The sequence below is a fragment of the Trichogramma pretiosum genome, unplaced genomic scaffold (assembly GCF_000599845.2).
Source record: "Trichogramma pretiosum strain Unisexual culture from Peru unplaced genomic scaffold, Tpre_2.0 scaffold28, whole genome shotgun sequence".
In the NCBI taxonomy this organism is placed as follows: Eukaryota; Metazoa; Arthropoda; class Insecta; order Hymenoptera; family Trichogrammatidae; genus Trichogramma; species Trichogramma pretiosum.
The window spans coordinates 1,092,344-1,111,670 of NW_019641710.1; the positions used below are offsets into that span (position 1 = coordinate 1,092,344).

Sequence of the window (19,327 nt, forward strand, 5' to 3'; positions counted from 1 at the left end):
CGGGAAAATATTAACTGCGAAACGGCAGTCGAGATAAGTCACTTCATTGTTTTGGTGGTAGGTTTTTTTAGTCTGCTCGAAAACGTGTTTTACGCTGTACAAGCAAAAATAAGCGTGGTAGAAAATGTGATGGCATTTTAGGATTTTTTCTACGGAAAAACAACGTCTAGGACAATAATCTTACAATTGCAATTCTCGAGAGAGAGAGAGAAAGCTCGTATACATAGTGTACGTGTATTCGAAAAGAAGGAAGCTCGATTTCGATGTGGCCAAGCGTAATGGCCATCCAACGACAAAAATGCAAATTCCTGCAGGAACGAAGGAGAGAAAAAAGGCCAGCAGCAGCAGCAGCAGCGACGAGTCGAGTCGAGAAAAGTCAATATTACACGCGCGAAAGGACACACGGGCAAATCAGCTTGGGAATAGCTGATCGATAAAAACGAGCCAACGACAGAGACGTAAAACGACCACGATTGTGTTGGTCTATTCTAGGGAGTGTGTGCGAGCAGGTGTGCGTAGCCTCCTATGTGTGTTTAGCATTTTTTAATAGCTCGCGAGCCTTTTATCGCTCGGAGAACATCTCGTTCTCTCCCTCTCGCTTATGTGATTCCGATTCGATCGCGTCGATAATACGGAAAACAATGAGTCCCGCTATTGTGCAATAATCGTAATGTGGACCATATTATGATTCAAAGCTGCTGCTATATCGCCTTTATTATTATGAAATGCACCCGATCGATGAATGTATCCTTTGATAGCAGCCGTTGCAACTGTGTATATTATATCGCGCGTGGAAAATTAGTGCGCTCGCGTATTACGCGTATTACGTTAACCTGACCATTCAGCATAATCGTACATCAACATTTTTTCCATAATTTTTATTTCCGACGAATAAATCCCAATAAACCGTGCGTTTACGCATACACACTGGGTAAAAAGTCATGTCTCCCTCCTCCGTATCCATCGATTGTACGACAAAGCCATTCCAGCAAATTGAAATCGATTCTGCGGCATGAGTAGCAGTTCAGCTCATTTCTTTACAGCGAAAAATAAAGTCCATCCCGGAAATTCAATTGGAAAATAATGCATCTTGCTGGCGTTCATCTGCCGTGTTAGTTGTTGTTTTTTCTCTCGCTCGGCGAGACCAACATTTATTACTATTGCTGCTGCTGCCGGGCACCGGTGACAATAAATTGCCTTTGGGCATCGCGCGTAAGCCTTCGTAAATATCGCAAGCTTCACAATGTGGATCCGTACACCCACACACGTTCCATGTATATATGTGTACATGCACACGTAATGCACACACGAGCACGCAGAGGAGCAGCAGATAAATATAGCGAAAATAGCTCTCGTGCTCTCGCGAAATCGGTATAATCCAGGTCGAGGAGTGGCAAAAAAAATTCCTATACGCTCGTGGGCTCTAAAAGAAATAGACGCTAATCGATTGAGACCATATTTTTATCGGATTCATAGTGGCTGTGCAGCCACTGGCCTAACCATCCAAGATTTATGACCATAGCCTATACGAATGGGGGGAAAAAAGAAAAAAAAACTGAAAAGGAAAAGACGTTTTTGGCAAACTTCCGCCGATACCTTCCGCGAATGGCTATTGTACCCATTGAAATGTCTCATTTAAGTGACTCCCGAGCTGCAGCAGCGCATACATATGCATATTTTTCTCCATTCTCGAAGCGTACGTTATTAGAGAGAAGAAAAAACTGCGTCTTTATTCAAGAATCTTTTCTCGTTTACAATTGTCATTTATCATCGTTTCGCGTTTCCATGGCCAAGAAGCAAGATCGAGGCCAATTTATCGATGGCAAACAAAAAGAGGGAGATTGAGCGGAGGCAAGAAGCGGGCTTACAGATGTTACCTGAGCGACTGCAGGAGCTAGCTGGAGGAAAACGGAGTCGATCAGAGGCGGAAAACAACTACCGAATCGAGCGAGTCAAAAGTTGACGTTTTCTCTCTCTCTCTATGCGTTCGGTAGGATATTCTTCTTCTTGTTTTTTTCGTTCTTTTTTGTTGTTTGCCGTGCACGTATTATTCGCTCGCATATCGGCGTCATACAGCGAGTACAACATCGTCGACGTAAAATTGCGCAGGACGCGTAGCTATACAAAGTACAGCGAGGGCATGTTACGCTTTGGAAAACAAAATAAAAACGCTTGCGCGGACGGGAGTTGAAAAAACAAGGAGTCGCATTGTGCAGTACATACATCATCGGTTAAGACCGGAGGCGTACGTACGCTAAACTTTCCTTTCCAGCTCTTTCCTTCTTCTTTTTCTTTTATTTTTATCATTTCTCTCTTTTTAGCTGTAGCAAAAAATGAAAAGTTTATCGATAATCTCGTACGCGCGCGCGTACATATATGCTGGAACACGGTCCCAGTGGCATTTCGTTCCCCCCGCATCGCTCCGAGTATTTCCATTTTACAACTGATTTAACGCAGGCGTGCACGCATTATATTATACAGGCACTGGAACGTTAGCTCTCGAGACCACTTCTCAGTTCAGTCCGGTATCTTTTTAATGTGCCGACTTGAACGCGTGTAAGTACAAGTATGTAAGTATACGAATGTTTGTCAGCGACTCGGAAGACACGGCCATTAATAAAATGTGCTGTTTACTTTTCGTTCAATAACTGCGGATGGAAAAAGCAGCGAGGCAGGCTAAGAAGGGTACATTTATTTATCGAGTCGTCTGCTATCGAGAGCATACAAAATATAATATTATGTCGCGATAACTTTGTCTCGACGGATCGGTCGGCGAGCGACGAATGATTTCGTCCAATGACAAATGTATCGGAGACACGTATTATACGGCTCGCGGTATGTTATCAGAGGCCGGCTCTCTTCCGACTTGCCGCAGCTCGTCCCCGGATACACTTGAGACAGCTCAGCGCGAAAAAAGAAGCTGTACTGTGACGACGGCTTCTCGTCGCGTGAGTCCGATCCGGCCAGCGACTTCCCATGATGCAAGTGCTTGTGCCTATACACATACACAAGATACGCGAGAAGATCTGTTTGGCGACGCTGCAATATCAAAGCGGATGAGAGAGAGAGAGAGAAATGATCGGCGGCGTATCGAGTAGTGCTGTCAGTGATTGGCGCGTATAATAGACAGCGCAAGAGCGCGAGCTATCAGCAATGCTGTCACGGCGAGTGCGGGACGGTGGCAGTCGAGCAGGCAGCGGCGCGATCTCGAATGCCAAGGGGAAAAGATATCAGCGGACGGGACACGGGGGATCGAGCTACGCGTGCTGCGGTCTAGCTCTCGCATACGAACAGCACATAGGCACGGTCGTCGATACAGAAGACGAAGCTGGGGAGCCGAGGGAAAGGGAGTCGAGCGTCCCTTTTTCAGCGCACAGCTTGCATTGTATGGAGCGTATGGCATGTATACGCACACGTTACAACTGCGCGCGTATCGTACGCACGCCACCCACGCGCTCGTCGATCCCAGTGCAGTCTCTCGTGGATGCTGCTATGCGAGGATGGGCCGGAGAGCCTTGCCCGCAACTTGCAAGGAGAATCGACGCCTTAATGGGCGCGCAGTATCTTGCCTGTTAATATACAAGAGAGAGAGATGTATAAGCGAGAAAAACTCACCGGTCGTAAGAAGGAGGAAGAAAAGGAGCAGGGAAGCCAGCGAGCAGAGATTCTGCAGTCGAGCTGCTGCCGCTGCTACTTTTACTCGGCGCTCCATCCTCGAGTTGCTGCTTTTGCTTGTTCCTTTTCTGCTGCTGCTGCTGCTGCTTTGCTCACAACAACGTAGGCGCGCACACACCAGTCTCGCGATTCTCGGCGTGTTTTTTCTCTCTTTGCCTGGGCTCGCTTGTTGTTGTTGTTGTATTTGTGTATCGCGGGCTTGCAGAGAGCCGCTCACAAAATTATGCTTGCACACTCGCGCACAGACACACTCACGTGCACACACACTCACACACGTACGATGAGTGCACCGTCACACTTGCACAGAGCACTGTATTAAATGTCGCGAGCGACAACTGCACACGGCATCACGTACACTTACAGAAAGAGAGAGAGACGCACTCGGGACTACACTGAGAGCTGCACTAGGTATATTATATATTATGCGTAAATTTTTGCTGTTGTTTTTCGTACGTCCAGGAGAGATTCACACTGGTTGTGTGTGTGTGTGTGTGTGTGCAAGCGGGCCGATCAGTCAGGGTGATCTTAATAGATATGCCAAGACGATCGATCTAAGAGTAAGACGAGCCGCTGCCGAGCGTCGGGACGAGAAGCTGGCCGCATCGAGCGAGAAAGGATTCATCGTTGTCGTGGCCGACCGCTGCTCCACGAGACGTCGCGCTCAACATGCTGAAAATCGCCAAGATATCTATCTTTCTATAGAACGAAATATGCAGCTGCGTGCAGAGCCAAGTGCTGTCCAAGTTGTAGCGCAGCAGCTCGAGAGATTAAAGAGTAGAAGGACGGAGGCTCGTCGTTCTCGCTGCTCTCTCCCGAGCGCGAATCTTCTGCTCGCTCTGACCTTTCTGCATCTCGTTCATTTTCTCTCGTCCCTGAACGAGAGCGGCCCAAGTAGTGGCTATAGGCAGTCGGCAGTGGGCTTGCGACGTCGTTCTCGCAGCGTAACAATATATATATGTATCTGCTGTGCAGCACGCACACACGCACCAGAGAGACGAAAGTCAAAGTCGCTGTCTACGAATTTGAATATCGAGAGCACTGAACACTCGGCGCAGCAGCTGATGACACGCGTTCATCAACAATCAGCATGGGAAGAGTATATAGCGGTGCATGAATCTACGCACATTTACACGTGCGTGTGTAGAGTATCTCGCTGTGGAGTCGTATTATATATTATTTGCGCTATATGTAAGTAAGTGTGTGTCGGTGTGTCGTGGGGGGCCGATCGATGCGTACGGAATGGCTCGTAGCCGAGTACTGGTGCGCGAGCTGCTTTCGGAGCGCCGCGTTTACGGATTTTGGCGCTGCGAGCAGGCGCGCGCCGCTCGCTCACACATACATATAACAAGTCGCACCAACACACCGACTAGACATATACCACCACCACTACGTCGATCCACCCGTACATACACATATACGTATCACATACTCGTGCAGGCAGACTGTAGCAGTGCCCAAGCTGCTTATTCTCTCTCTCTCTTTCGCGCTGCTATATACCGCTGGTGGTGGCGGCACCGCCAAGGAGATCTCTGCGTCTGTATGTGTGTAGCTATATACTAGGCGCACTACTATAAAGACGGAGCTCACGGACGTGCGCAGGCAGCGAGAGAGGAGAGAGTATTGACCGGCTGCTGCTGCCTTAAACGCCGCACCGCCGCCGCCACCGCCACCGACTCGACGACGGCGCTCCTGTTCTGCTCTACCTATACATACGCATGTATGTACGTAGGTGTATTAGCCACCCCCGCGCACCCCTCGCTTGGCAGCTGCACTGCCTACGCGTAGTGCAGTGCGCTGAATTATCGCGAGTGTCGGACGCGCGACTTCTCTCGCACTTGCGACTTCTCTCCTTACATCCGACGAAATAAATTACGTCCTCGTTTGTTCCTCCGAGGCCTCGCTACTTCTCGCATCGTCGGGCATATGCTTACCGGCTCGCGGGGGAGGGCGAGTCGTCATCGAGTCCGACTGCAGCTCAACCCCTCGTTCATTCATCGTTCGAATGATCGTGCGATTGGTGCTGATCGCCGGCATCTTCGAGTATACCTCGACGCAAGCTCGGCTCTGCCGTAGCCGTGTAATCAGCGGCTCCACCCACACTACCTCGCGAGCTTTGCCCTATTATACACCTGCAGTATATAATATAGGCGTTGTACGCGTCTAGCTGGAACGGCCGCGTGAATTGAATTTTCATTAGTCGAAGCAGCGCGATACCGAGAAGTGTACATTTTATATTATATTCCGCCGGTTCTCCATTCTCGCGACTCCACGCCGCGGTTTAATCGACTCCGAGTTGGTCTTTTTTTTTTCTTCGTGCTATTCGAAATAATCCGACCCTTATGATATGTGCAACTGCATATTCATATGATATAAAACGCCAAGGCTAAAACATGTCCTCGAGCTTTTGCCGAAAATTTACGTGCAGTCGAATTCGTGTGGACTTCCTCGAGCGCAAAACGTGAATAAAATCGTTGATATTGCTTGAATCGACGCTCGCCCGATCGACCAGAGATATCTCGCAGTCGTCGCTGCACGTTCGATGACTCTTGGAGACACGACCGTGCGCCGTGTCTTGGCTGACTAATAAAACCCAACTGTACATCAAACCCATATGACGAGCGCAGCCGCGTGACTTTTTTCATGGCTTTGAGAACTCGAAATTTGCAGCGAGAAGCTCGACTCGCTCCACGATCTCGCGGCCCAAGAGGAAAAAGAACGAGCGAGAGAGAAGATGTTAGCAGCAGAGACGCTTGTATATATATAAAAAAAGTGTCAATTCCAGACCACCCTCGACGTATACGAAACGCACATACTTACTCGAGACGGAAAAAAAATCGAGTAATCGAGTACGCTGCAGAGCCCACGCGCGTAATGAGTTTTTCCTCGTACACATGTCCCGAGGAACGGCGTCGCCCCGACTCTTTTATACATTATTACATGTACAGACGTTATTATTTTATGCGCGTAAAACTTACGCTGCGGCTGATCCGTGTGATAATCGAGTTTCGGCCCAGCCAGACCTGATATATATGTATGTTTGCTAAATAACGTCGTCGCTGTTGACTCTGACCGAAACTTATTTGGTCGTGGTAACTTTTGCTATTAAATACGTGCTTATATTTGTTCAAACAATTGCATATGCGTGACATTCGCGATCGTCTCGGTGTAAATATGTCGCGTCCTCAACGAACGACCACAACAGAATACGCAAAGCTCACGCAACGCTAACGTCGATTTCGACAGATCTGCATCCTTTTCTAATCCCATAATTGTACAGTGTTTCGATATTCAAAAAACAAAGATACCTCTCGATGGCCGATACTTATAGTAAATAGGAAAATTTTGAGTGCTCATTTACATGGTGCATTATTTCAAAAGTGTGATATTTGGAGTGGGTAAAATGGGCAATATTGGAAAAATTGAAAAACTTATTTTCTTCTATTTTGAGTTTAATTTTTCCGGACCCCCGTAGTTTTTGACACTTGATTCTTTGTTTTTTCATGGAATATTCACTTTTTACCGGCCATCATCTAATCCGTTTATTTTCTTATTCCAAACATGAAAATTTGTCACGGAGGGGACACTTACGGAGGGGACAAATCGCACTTTCATCAAATTTCACGACGACAACAAAGTTGAAAATTTTTTTTCCGATCACGCACAAAAATTGTTTGTAAAGACGAACGTTTTTACGCCACCAGATTCAAAAATAAAAAGTGCTAGCTCAAAAACTCGTCGATCACGGAGGGGACACTTTATTTTACTAGTACGATTTTCGTGTGCAAGTATTGTTATAGCGAAGCTGCAACTAAGATTTGAATATTCTATGGGTAAAAATCGAGTACCTTAGTTCTGAAAGATGACCCTCGTATAGTTAGAGAGGTCAAAATTATTGTCTAGCACGTTTACTGGCACTATATTTGTAATGATGGAAAATTTCACATAATTTAAGGACACATTTGTAACTTATGTACAATTGTTTTGAGACTATTTAACATGACGAGTCATACAAAAAAACTTTCTTTAGGATGTATAGAATAAGGCCCATGTATCACAATATTGCTGGATACTTGTAAAAATATTTTTAATGAGTGAAAACAATCGATTCTGAGTTCAGGACAGGTCACGGAGGGGACATTTGGTGTGTTTATCCGGCTGGCAAATCGATGTGGTCTTTTTTTATGGAAATTTTATAGTTGCGGAAGGTAAAATTCGGTAAAATGAAAGGTTCTACCGTCTTAGTTTTCATTTTTTCAAAGTTTTCTAATAGCTACAATAACAAGACATGTCATATCACGCTTTTGAAATAATGCACCACATACGCTCTTATGAATGGTTTAAATATCCGAATTATCGTTCGTTTCTGTGTGACATACTCATCGACAAAATTAAAAAAAAAAAAAGAAAAAGAAAACGTTCGTTAAGCCATCTCGCCTCGGTAAAATCGTGTCCGCTTGAGTCGCCGGCCGCTTCCGGTTAGCGTAAAACCATAATTACGTAAGCAAACAGTCGCCCCATACATGCTGCAAGAACATCCCGCACATTGTACGCTAAAATCTGACGTTTTAAGCCGGCTCCGAGTGGCGACAGGCGACGATGATGAATCATCGCCCGACTGCACTGCTGCTGCTCCATTGCACATGTACTCTGGAAAAAGTCTGGCGAACACACATTGTCGCATATACATAAGGTTGGAAGCCGCCGCATCCTGAGGCTATTTCGTTCATGCGACAAAGTGGGAAGCGCGACATAAAGCGACTTGTACCGAACGAGCCTCTCACACGCCTGTGTAAGCACGAAAAATAAATGTGTCCTCGCGCGTTCGATATAAACTGGCTTTCGTTGCGACGATAAGAGAGTCGCGAGCCGAGTCGCAAATTTAGCGATATCGTATGTAAAAATAACGCGAGCCGATTCTCCGAAAGTCAAGATGCGTCAAAGCTTTTGCCTCTTCTTGTTCTGTTTTTTTTTCTTTTTTTTCGTTGCCATCGTTTTCGACTCGTCGTTGATTTAATCTCTATCGTTTATAGCTTCGCAACCCGTTCGGAGGCAGTAATATTAAATTCCGCACTCGAGAACTGAGAGCAGCAGACACGCACGCGCGCGTGTAACATCCATTTAGAAACTTGCGTATACGCGTTGCTACATGCGCTGCTACATGCCTGCGATATTATTATATTATTACGTTATGGCGAGAGCTTACGGCCGGCTGTGTGTGCTGCACAGTGCATCTTTTGCTGGGCGCAGCTGCTATATTGCCGTTTCGCCGTCTTTCCTGGAACTTTTGTCAGCGGCAAGAACGCGCGGCCTGTCGAGTTTCTTCGTTTTCGCACATGGCGCGCGTAAACCATTCACGCACTCGCTCGACGTCCACGACGCAATTGTACTTGTACTCGACGGGCTCCATTCAGTCTTTTTTTTTCATTCATAATTGCCAGTCGATTGAGGGATTCGATGGAACTTCCGGCCGACGCGCCTTGCCTGCGATTCCTTCGATGGAATGGTCATTTTTCTCGTGTTCGCGTTATAAAGCGTGGATGCAGCGATCGTTTATGCGACATGTCGCTATTGCACGCATGTGCAAGTGTCAACTTGTCACTGATCGGCATATAAGTAGTTCCAGAGTCGATTTGCGATCTGCAAATCTGTCGAGATGTCTCACCGCGACCGAAACTTTTGCCGCTCCACGGCACACGCGGCTCGACCAAGCCAAGTCTAAGCCAGACCATATCGATTTAGCTTCTTTGATTTATCGATAAACCATACGTATTTACAGCATGTCTATCTCGTTGCGAAACTTGAAATTCGCTCTTTCTCTCTCTCTCTCTGCCGCGCGCCTGATACACAATACATGTGCACTGCATGTGTATAGCTATATAGAGCTTGTCGCGATGCGGCAAGTTTCAAACTTAATTCCGGCAAAATACGTCGTAGCCGTCTGCTCGTCTCTGGCCCTCTTTCCCAACACACACACCCACACACCCTCGCGCAATCCAAGTCTATACTGTTAGAAGCCTGTGCATGTCACGCATACATATGCACACATGGTGTGTTTGCATTCATATATGTTATATGAGCCATTCTTAAAAAAAACGCATTTTTGAATCGCGACAACATTTTTTTTCACTTGACGCAGGTACCGACTATTGGGAATTGTTTTTGAGAGTCACAGAAGCATAAAACACGCAGGAACACGCGATTTGATAAATGATTACTCCTATACACTTCTATAAAGTTTAATAAAAGGATGCATTTCGGAGAAGTTTATAAGAGTTTTAAATTTTTTAAATGTTTTTTTTTCTAAAGGTTGAAAGAATTCAATCAGTTTATGGCTGAAAATTTCAGCCGGTTTGAATAAAAATGTATAAAAATTTGAAAGATTTCATAAAAGCGTATAAAATTTGAAAAAAACTTGATGCAATAAAACTCATCTGTTATTCGTGAAAAATGTCATGGTACTTTTTTCTGCGATATAAAAATGCTTTATTGTTAGCCTGAAGAACTTTTTATTCAACGAGTGGTAATCGTGAATTGGGCCACTGGCGTGTATAACATATGCGACAATAATAATAATAGTAAAGGGGTAGACGTAGGCATCACCCCTTACTTTGCTTGATTTATGCTTTTTACACTGATAGAAATATCGTCCGTTTGTTAAGAACGGGGCCGTTTCGATGGCCGAAACGGATTCCAATCTATCGCAGGAATGGATTCGGCGCTGTAGAATGCATTGTTTTTAATTTTCGTTTAACTTCAATTCAATCAACTTCAGTAATCGTTTCGAATTAAGCGACGGCAACTGTACACGATGTGATAAAAAACAGCCCTCGATGGTCGGTACCCGCATCGAGTGAAAAAGAACGTTGCCGCGATTGTATCTCTGAAAATGCGTTTTTTCGAAGAATTACTCATGTACAGATGCACGTCTCGGCGCGGCTCAGAAACCGTAGCGCACTTTGGAAAGTCGCTCGCGCAAAACAGCACGAAGCTTCGCCCGACTCGGGGGCAATACTCGTCCTCCTCCTCGGCACGCGTCTAGATTCACACACGATCGCAACAGACGTATGCAGAATTCACGACGTCATCGATAGAGTACTACGCGGTATCCGGCTTGAATTTGCAATCGCACATCTGCGCGCGGCGTCAACGTCAACTTCCTCGCGCGCAGCCGACGTTACGTGCGTACAGCCGAAAGGAGCTCGCTCTCTTTTATTCACTAGCTGTCGGTGCATCGTGAGCGGCAATGACAACGAAAACTAACTCGACCAAAGTAACAGACGAGTTTATACACCCACGAAAAGAGAACGAGCGCGGAAAAAGAAGACATACATATTTTGAGTAATCCTATCGGTAGGTGGCTGTTGATCATAATTTGTCGTCCGAACGAGCGTGGCTAGAAATATATACGCGCATTAGAAACCAACAGCTTGGCTCGTATTTTCATGCCGAGAAATTCCGACGATTTATGTATGACGAATAATTAACGTATTATCACGGCGGATCATAAAGTGTGTGCGTTTCAACCCAAGAGGCTTTTGGCAAATATCGAATGTACTATTGGAGGAAATCGGCGAAATTTCACTTTTTCGTACGACATTTTATGCAAACGCTCCAACGTTGTGACGCTCGCGCACAATGTCCTACTGTTGGCAAAAGGAAATGTTGACCATATTCCAAAGGGCCACATAGGCGTACGCATATACCTTATTACGCAACGAGTATAAAAGCGTTTGACGCGTGTGCGCATAGATCGGGCTCGGACGTTTGAAAAAAAAGGCCACTTGATGCACTCGTTTGTGCGCTCGTACGAACATGGCGAGCTGCTCGCAAGCCCGGGCCACTATACTCACGCACTTTTGTGTGCCGACGCGTTCGCACTGCGTTACGCAGCTGCTTTGTTTGTGTGTATTTTCGAGTGCGGACTTGTCCTCCCCCCCGCGCACCCATACTATACGCTACGTACGCGAGCACTTTCGAGCCAATTACGTCGAGCTTTCCGGATTTAACTCTTTGCCGTGCGCGCTTCTATACGCGTACGCGCCCGAGTAAACACATTTTACGCCCAAAGTGTTTATACACTTGAAACCTTGTCTTTTCTTATAATAAGCGCGAGCGGCTGCGTGTAGTGCGGCTAAACAGCACGAGCGCGAGCCGCTACCACTGCCCGTGTTTTTCTTGTTTATTTGCTTTTCGACTTATCGTGAGAGAACTGAGGCCACGACCATTGATTGTATATAGACTTTTGATGCGCTCGTCGAGAGACAAAAAAATATCAAATAAACAAATGCGTAGGAGTACGAATTTGACAGCCTCTCTCTCTCTCTCTGTTCTATTTAAAGCTCGATCGAGCTTCGCAAGTGTCAGTCGATTTTCCCACCTTGTCATTTCAGCTCGTGAAGATTTGATAAATCATCGTCGCAATCGCGATCGTACGGAAGCAAAGTTATCACCGGCCGAGCTCACGGATGTACAATAAAAGCAGTTGCTCGAGTGATCGCGATATATTTTACACAAGCGTAATGTACAATTGATGCCCGGCGTAGTTCGAATATATAAATTTATGAAATAGCGCGAGCTCATTATGAGAAATAGCCCAATTCACAATTACGTACTCTAATACGACCCTCGAGCAATAGTCCGCTCATTATTCGACGTTCGATAGGATTTTCTTAATGGCCGCAGACACGGCCCACTCGACTCGGCGTCGGCGACATCAAATTAAAGAGGCCGCTTTACCTATTCTCGCGCCTATACTCGTGCTCGGTACAGTTATTATAAAGCCGAGTGTTTATCGATCCAACTCTCGCTTGTAAGTACGCTAATGTGAGAGCTCTGCACTTACGTATAAAAAGTCACCTGCCTGGCACACACGCACACATGAGCTTTTCCGCCAAAAGGACATGCGCGTAATACGTTCGCGGATGGGCGCGTAAAGGACCACATTTGTCAAGTCTTCCGTACACGAATCGTTCGGACCATGAATATTACAATAGACTCTCGAAGAGGATTGGATTAGTATTGCCACGCGTACGAGTAGCGCGCAAAAATATGTAAAAAAAGGAGCGAGGATCGTATAAATTTTGCGGATTTTTGCAGGATCAGACTCGGCGAGGATACACGAAGAAAAAACATCTCCGCGGTATACGCGAATCCAAATACGTATGTATACGCGCGCGTGACTAGCTGCTTTTTACTATGGATGAGGAGTGTCAAGGACGATGATAAGCTTTTTTTTATGTGCTTACGTTTCTTATATTATGGTTCAACCAAAGTGTCAGGTGTCAGGTGGCGAAATGAAAAAAAACTCACTTGAAAGTTAATGATTGATTAATTTTAATTAACAAAGGTAGAAGAATAACAGTGAAAGTAATAAAAGGTTGGTTCGCAGCTTGCTGCCTTATCTCAGAGCGTCTGCCGCTTGCGGCCTTGCTCATCGCTCGCTCGAGCCTGTCTGACCGTCGCGTATGCCGTCGGGCCTGAGGCCACCGCGCGTGGCGCCACTGGCGGGCAGCGCGTGCAACGCGTACACACACACATACGTGCGAGCTGAGGCTGTGTTATGCGAATCCATAACACTTATATTCCTATCTCGCTCGCGATAAGCAGGATGGAAGATGACGGGGAAAAAAGAAACGATGTAATACAAACGAGATCTTGTCGTTTTTTTTTCTCTCCGCAAGCTTTTATACATAAGAACGCGTGCGAGAGAGAAAATTCAGAAATCCGAAACAAACTTACAGCCGTGTCAAGTACGCTAATACGTTTCATAAATTGAAAAGGGTATGCAAGCCGGGAAATATTATTTTCTAAATGGAATTAACGTCGCTGCAGAATCGAAATTTTGGGAAATTTTTTCTATCTACGTATATCATAATAGGTAAAAAATGTAGATCCCAAAGCTATTGTATAAAGAAACGCAAAAATAAGAAAAAATCTCATACAAAGTTTTTACATTTCGGCCAGCCCTTTTCACAGTAATTTTAAAAATGTACGTGTACACTATTCCTTGCTCAATCATGACTGAAAAATTACCCTGTCAAACTATGATGATTAATTTATTTCAAGTCTTTTATTTAATTTTTTTTAACATTTAGCATTTAATTTCCTCGTATCTATAAATGAATACTCGACAAATCTCATACAACCAATAATAAAATTTGGAAAAATTCAGTTGTTTGAATAAAAAAGGCTTCTCAAGAATTAATATTCATGCGCTTTTGCAGTGCAAAACAATTCGATGACCAAGTTCTCGTACGAAAACGAATTTCAAGTGCGCAGTAAAAATTCACGGGGGCTCTTTGCGCGATTAAATTTGTTTCGTAAAAAAAAAGAGAGAAAAAAGCAAGAAACGGAGCAAACCTAGCTGGGAGATGAGAAGCGACAGCTGCGATACTTTACACAGAAGCCGTTGAAATTCGGTGAATCCCTTGGATGATTCTTATCCATGATTCTTCGCGACCCCTTGATACATCGTTTCATATTTCACGAGACATTGAATGTCGATTTTTTTCTTTTCCAATTTTTTTAGTAAAAGAATCCATCCGAGCGAGTTCAGACTCGGTGCACGGCAACGAAATCGATAGTTTCGAATCGAATCACGAGGCTATTTCTAATAAACGCCCACGCCAGGTAATACAAGTGTGTCCGAAGCCTCGAGCAAATTCGCCGTCTACTATGTGCAGGACGAAAAGGGACATACTCGTACAGCATCCTCGTATATGCACGAAGCTTGATTAGCTATTTTCGCGTTCTGTCTTGGCTGCGCTTCGTTTCCACGCGAGACGCCCGGATATTCTCAATTATTCATTCTCCGCCTGAGCACGTCTCTTCGCCTTTGGCGCGCGCGCAACTATACCGCTATTTTCATTTGTTCAAAGGCGTGAAATTTTCCCTGGACAAATGGATTCGGTAATCAATAATAATGCCCAGTTTACATCCGACTCTGATTTAAAAGTACAGGTGGAGGCGAGTTTTTTCTCACCTCTCTCGGGCTTGCACGGCAACAAATATTTCTCCGTATAGGCGAACTTGTAAATCAAAATGAATTGTCGAACTTTCAGACTATTGATAAAATGTATATAGAGTCTAAAGGGGCCAAGTACAGATACTGGGATTGTTTTCACTTTTCGCGAGTTCGCCTAATGCATTTTTCTTCCAACTCTTCGACATTACGGTAAGGACGTTTCGTGTGGATTACTTTGTGAAAGGGGAAGATAGGAGAACTATGAAAATTGTAATTTACTTTTCATCGATTTTTTCCTTGAAAATCATTTGGTTGCCATAAAAAATTTGTATACACATAGACTTGTTTTAATAAAGAGTGCAGCTGCACGGTGCTCAAGTACGACGACGACAACGAGATACGAGTCAATTGCGACGAAAATTAAATTTCTCCCCCGCGTACACTAATTCTCAAAGGAAGCAATAAAGTCGCTGAAAAACTTTTTTCCTAACTATAATATCTATCTTCCGTAATAACAAACTTGGTATTGGATATCCGGTAAAGGTGTGCGAGTACCCAAAACAAACTTGACTCGATTCAATCGAGTACTCAAATTTTTTGGTACCCGATTGCTTTTCGAGTAATCGAATTTTTTGAGAGTACTTTCAACTGTTTTCGAATTTTGAAATATTATTTTATAAAACCTGAAATGATTATAATTATATTTACATTATCGAGAAGCGGGTGTCGAGCTCTGAATGGCAAATTTATTAATACTCTATTTTTTTCATTCTTAGTTTGTTGTTTGTTTCAAGATCTCCATTTACTGGAAAAAAAGTTTTATTCATTTATATCGCATATAATATTTTCTTTTTATTTATTTTTATCTATTAAAAAATAACTGGAAATTCATTGTACATAAAATGTTGGTAGAGAAAGGCATAAACCGTAGCAGTTCAATGTGATAATTGTTTTCAAATTCACAATTGTGTAACAGTTATACACAAGTTTTGGAAACCTTTCAATAACTGGTGAGTTGACTCTACTTGAAAAAAGTCGGATATCCGAAATGACTCGAGTACCTGAATTTTTCCGACTCGACAAGAACTCGACTCGAGTAAAATTCGTGAAATCGGGTACCCACACATCCTTCGTATACAGGTGGCGTGCAACAATTAACTTCTAAAATCCGCGGATGATGACGATGACGATGCAGCGCATTGGCGTGAGAAAAGGCAATTTTTCTTTAACAAAGATTAAGAAAAAATGCAGCCGATGTATACACTGAGTAAAATACGACGTAGGTATAGGAGAATGAGGTGCATTTTAGGTGGGCAGACTCTGGCTGGCATGGGTTATCGAGAACGCCATAGAGAGCGGAAAATGGAAGTTTTTTGTGGGAGCGTAACTTTTTCTAATGCGCCACTGGACCCTAGCCGTGCCGAGATAAGCAATAATTCTATAATTTCATTCAAAAATCACAAGGGTTACCCCGTATTGCGAATCGTAATTTTCCGCAGCTACCTAGATTGATAGCTCTTTTGGCATTGTAATTAGTTGTTCTATAGACTTTTGTGCATTTGAGCGTAGAGATCTCGTGTATTCGCTCGAGTAGTGAAGAAAAGCCGACCATGCCTTAAAACAAGCACTCGTAGCTCGCTCGAGTATAACAATTAATCATTCGATTTGTAATTTATTTTCACTTTTACGTAGGTATTCTATTTCTTACTTGGTCTAGGAGACACAAAGTGGCGAGCAAGTTGAGATAAAGTGAGAAATCGCTCAATGATCCATTCACGGCAAGCCTTCATTCTTTTGTTTATTTCCTTCTCTCGATTGGTAAAGCTGTAAATTATCATAATGCCAAGTACAGTTGTGAGATCAGCCAAATAGCCGCTAGATTAATGCAAAATTGTTTTCTTTTTGTTCAAATCCAACGAAGCGGATTCACTCGGGCGAAAAAAAATAACTAGCCAGAATTGTATAATGGATAAATATATGTGTATTACGTATATCTCATAGCAAAAAAGTACAATGGTAAATCATAGATGTATACAAAATATAACGCGTGTATAACAAGACGGAGCAGCGCTGAGTCGATCATCCAAACCAATGATTACCCATGCAGTCCCTCGTCCAAGGCGCCTGGCATACCCAGCACCATTGGAAGCCACAGCCAGCTCGCGTACATAACATGTGCATACATCCACCTATGGAGCAAGACAAGAGAAAGAAAAAAATATGTAAGCTATATCGATGAAAACAAACAACTAATCTATATGTGCTGCGACGTGATTATGTGTGATTATGTGTGCACGAAGAGCCGCCTGTGCACAGCCAAGTGCACACGAATCGTCAAGGGTTAAGTTGTGCGTAATAATCGCGCGCACATATAAGGCACACAAAGTACTTACCATCTCGCTCGGTCGGGGTGCGACACTTGGGACAGGGCTTCGTCGATATCTTGATCGTTTTCTTGCTTGCTTCGTCCCATTTGGCCTGCGCATGCAAAGAGAAACAATTTTTTTCATAAGAAAAAAAAAACAGATGAGAGAGAAAAAAAAGAACTAGCTGAGCTTTGTTATTTAAACTTCCTCAGCCCGGCTTTATTATGTACGTGTATGTCCCGAGTACTTTTCGAGCTCTTTGCTAATTATTCGTCCCCGTAACGTAAATAATACTTATTATACGTGCTAATTGGTATCCCGTGGAGAGCATCAAACGCGCGACTGTTTTTACGAGCGAAATAAAAATGTTTGTCTCGAAAGCATCAAATATACTTAATTTTATACATGCACGGATTTACCCAGGCGCTTCTTACACACATTAGCTCAAGAAACTAACAATTTAAACTTGTTTTATGTATAATATTTAACGTTTCCACGAGATAAAGCTATTATAATAATTTTATGATGATAATGATATAGATAAATAATACTAACATCTTTGGTTTTTAAAGGGTCGACAACGTAGGAACCTCGACCAGAGCTAGAGGTGGTAGCTGTAGGCTGGTTTTCACAATCGCCGACGTGAAAACCTTGCAAACATTTTCGGCAAAACACGTACTAAAAATGGTTAAACATTTTGTCAATTTAAAAAATTATATCGGGTATTAATGGTAAATTATTTATAATTTTACATACTCCACAACCACCTATACATTGGATTTTTCTACATTCTTCCTCAGAGGCACCATTTTCTGTTGAAGGAGGAATTATTCCCATACCACAATCTGGTTGAGGGCATAATAAACCACCATTTTTCAATACATATTCTTCAGTGCCAAATTTTTGGTAGCGTTCATACTGAAAATTTGATTTAATGTATGCATACGATTTTCACAAATAATAAATTCAATAAAAATATTTAAACAAATACTAACTAGTGTTGAAGATAAAAGATGAAAGTGATGAATTTCGCGAATATAAGAATTTGAACAACCTGCTGGGCAACTGAGAGTATAGTAACCTGTTTCTTCATCAAAAACGAATTGTCTTTCTTGCAAACGTACTCTACAGTAATCACAAAAACAATCTAAACAAGCAACATGTTCAGATTCACACGGAAATACTATAACAGTCTCCCTGCAGTAACATTAACATTTGAAATTGTTGTTTCATAAAATGATTTGCGTCAAAAATTCATCTACCTACCTAATATCTGTACATGCTAAACAAGGAATTTTAGCGAGATTAGGTTTGATCAAGTACAATGGTACAGCTTCATCTTTTTCTCCTAAACTTGGATGATTTGAGCATTTAAAAAAAAATTGAGCATAATGAACTTGCGCTTCTGTATCTCCTTGAGAATCAACTCTGATAGGGCAAAGTTCATTTTCACAATGAACAGTTATTCTTTGAGGTAATAAAACATCTGGCCAACTTTGTGGATCTCTGTCAACTGTAACAGCTCCATCGCCACAGTCGGAGCAACGCACCCGTAACTTTCCATTTTGTACAGATTTACAAGGATATGAACAATATACATAAAAATGAGCTTTTTTTGACTCTTTTTCCTGTATGCATATAAATATCATTAAAATTAGAAATCACAACGCTTCAATTAATGCCAATTAATTTACCTCTTTTGATTCACTGTAATTGGATTCATCCAATGATAAATCTTGAAGAGTTTCATTCAAAGGCTTACTGCCACCACTGTCATCTAATTCTAGTTCTGAAATTGATTCCGCAATAATATCAGTAGAAATATTATCATTTTTACTTCTTTTCTTTGGAGTTTTCAAAACAAACAAAGTACTTTGTTGACCAAGGTCACACTCCTGGAATAGAATATTTCTTTTGTTTAAAATAATGATCTACTGCAAATAGGAAATGTTTTAAAAAACTATCATCAATAATAACCTCGATTGTTGTGGAATTGTGAAGTTCTTTTCCAGCGAACACAATTCTTATGTCGTCTGGTGAAATACCCATTTTCGGCGCGACTATCTCTTTGACATTTCTGATGTCCCATTTTGGATCCAAATCAATGGCAAGTTTATGACCAGGTTTGATTCTTATGAAAACTTGCAAGGAGTTGGAAATTTTCTTTTTACCGAACCATATAATTTCTAACATACTGAGAATAACATTTCTTAAAAAATCTAAGATGAAGCTCATTCCTAACCTCGAACATTGAAACCGACTAGTTATGTACGTGCACGACTGAGCTGTGGCTCACGCAAAATGTGCTCGGTAAATATAGGTG

At 43.1% G+C, this 19,327-nt stretch overlaps 2 protein-coding genes across 2 annotated transcripts in view; both read right to left on the reverse strand.

Annotated features, from left to right (window-relative positions):
* Positions 1–3,748, reverse strand: part of LOC106658961 (transmembrane protein 132B) — a 68,464-nt gene extending 64,716 nt beyond the window's left edge. The window contains exon 1 of the mRNA XM_023463219.1: positions 3,616–3,748. Within this exon, the coding sequence (XP_023318987.1) occupies positions 3,616–3,712 (97 nt within the window). The 5' untranslated portion in view covers positions 3,713–3,748. The remainder of the gene's footprint in view (positions 1–3,615) is intronic.
* Positions 3,749–16,622: 12,874 nt separating this feature from the next.
* Positions 16,623–19,289, reverse strand: LOC106658818 (E3 ubiquitin-protein ligase parkin). The gene is made up of 8 exons (XM_014380942.2): positions 18,982–19,289; positions 18,699–18,899; positions 18,271–18,632; positions 18,000–18,201; positions 17,761–17,922; positions 17,560–17,682; positions 17,032–17,116; positions 16,623–16,827 (listed from the first exon to the last, which is right to left on the reverse strand). Exons 1-8 carry the CDS (start codon positions 19,237–19,239, stop codon positions 16,718–16,720), a joined length of 1,503 nt encoding a protein of 500 aa, XP_014236428.1. The 5' UTR covers positions 19,240–19,289; the 3' UTR covers positions 16,623–16,717.
* Positions 19,290–19,327: the final 38 nt, after the last annotated feature.

Bases quoted from the DNA above. Each gene is read 5' to 3' on its own strand.
- LOC106658818 (XM_014380942.2), bottom strand. From the start codon at position 19,239: ATGAGCTTCATCTTAGATTTTTTAAGAAATGTTATTCTCAGTATGTTA. The intron at 18,900-18,981 runs GTTATTATTGAT...ATTCTATTCCAG, and splicing joins ACAATTCCACAACAATCGAG to GAGTGTGACCTTGGTCAACA. The intron at 17,923-17,999 runs GTTAGTATTTGT...TCAAATTTTCAG, and splicing joins ATCTTTTATCTTCAACACTA to TATGAACGCTACCAAAAATT.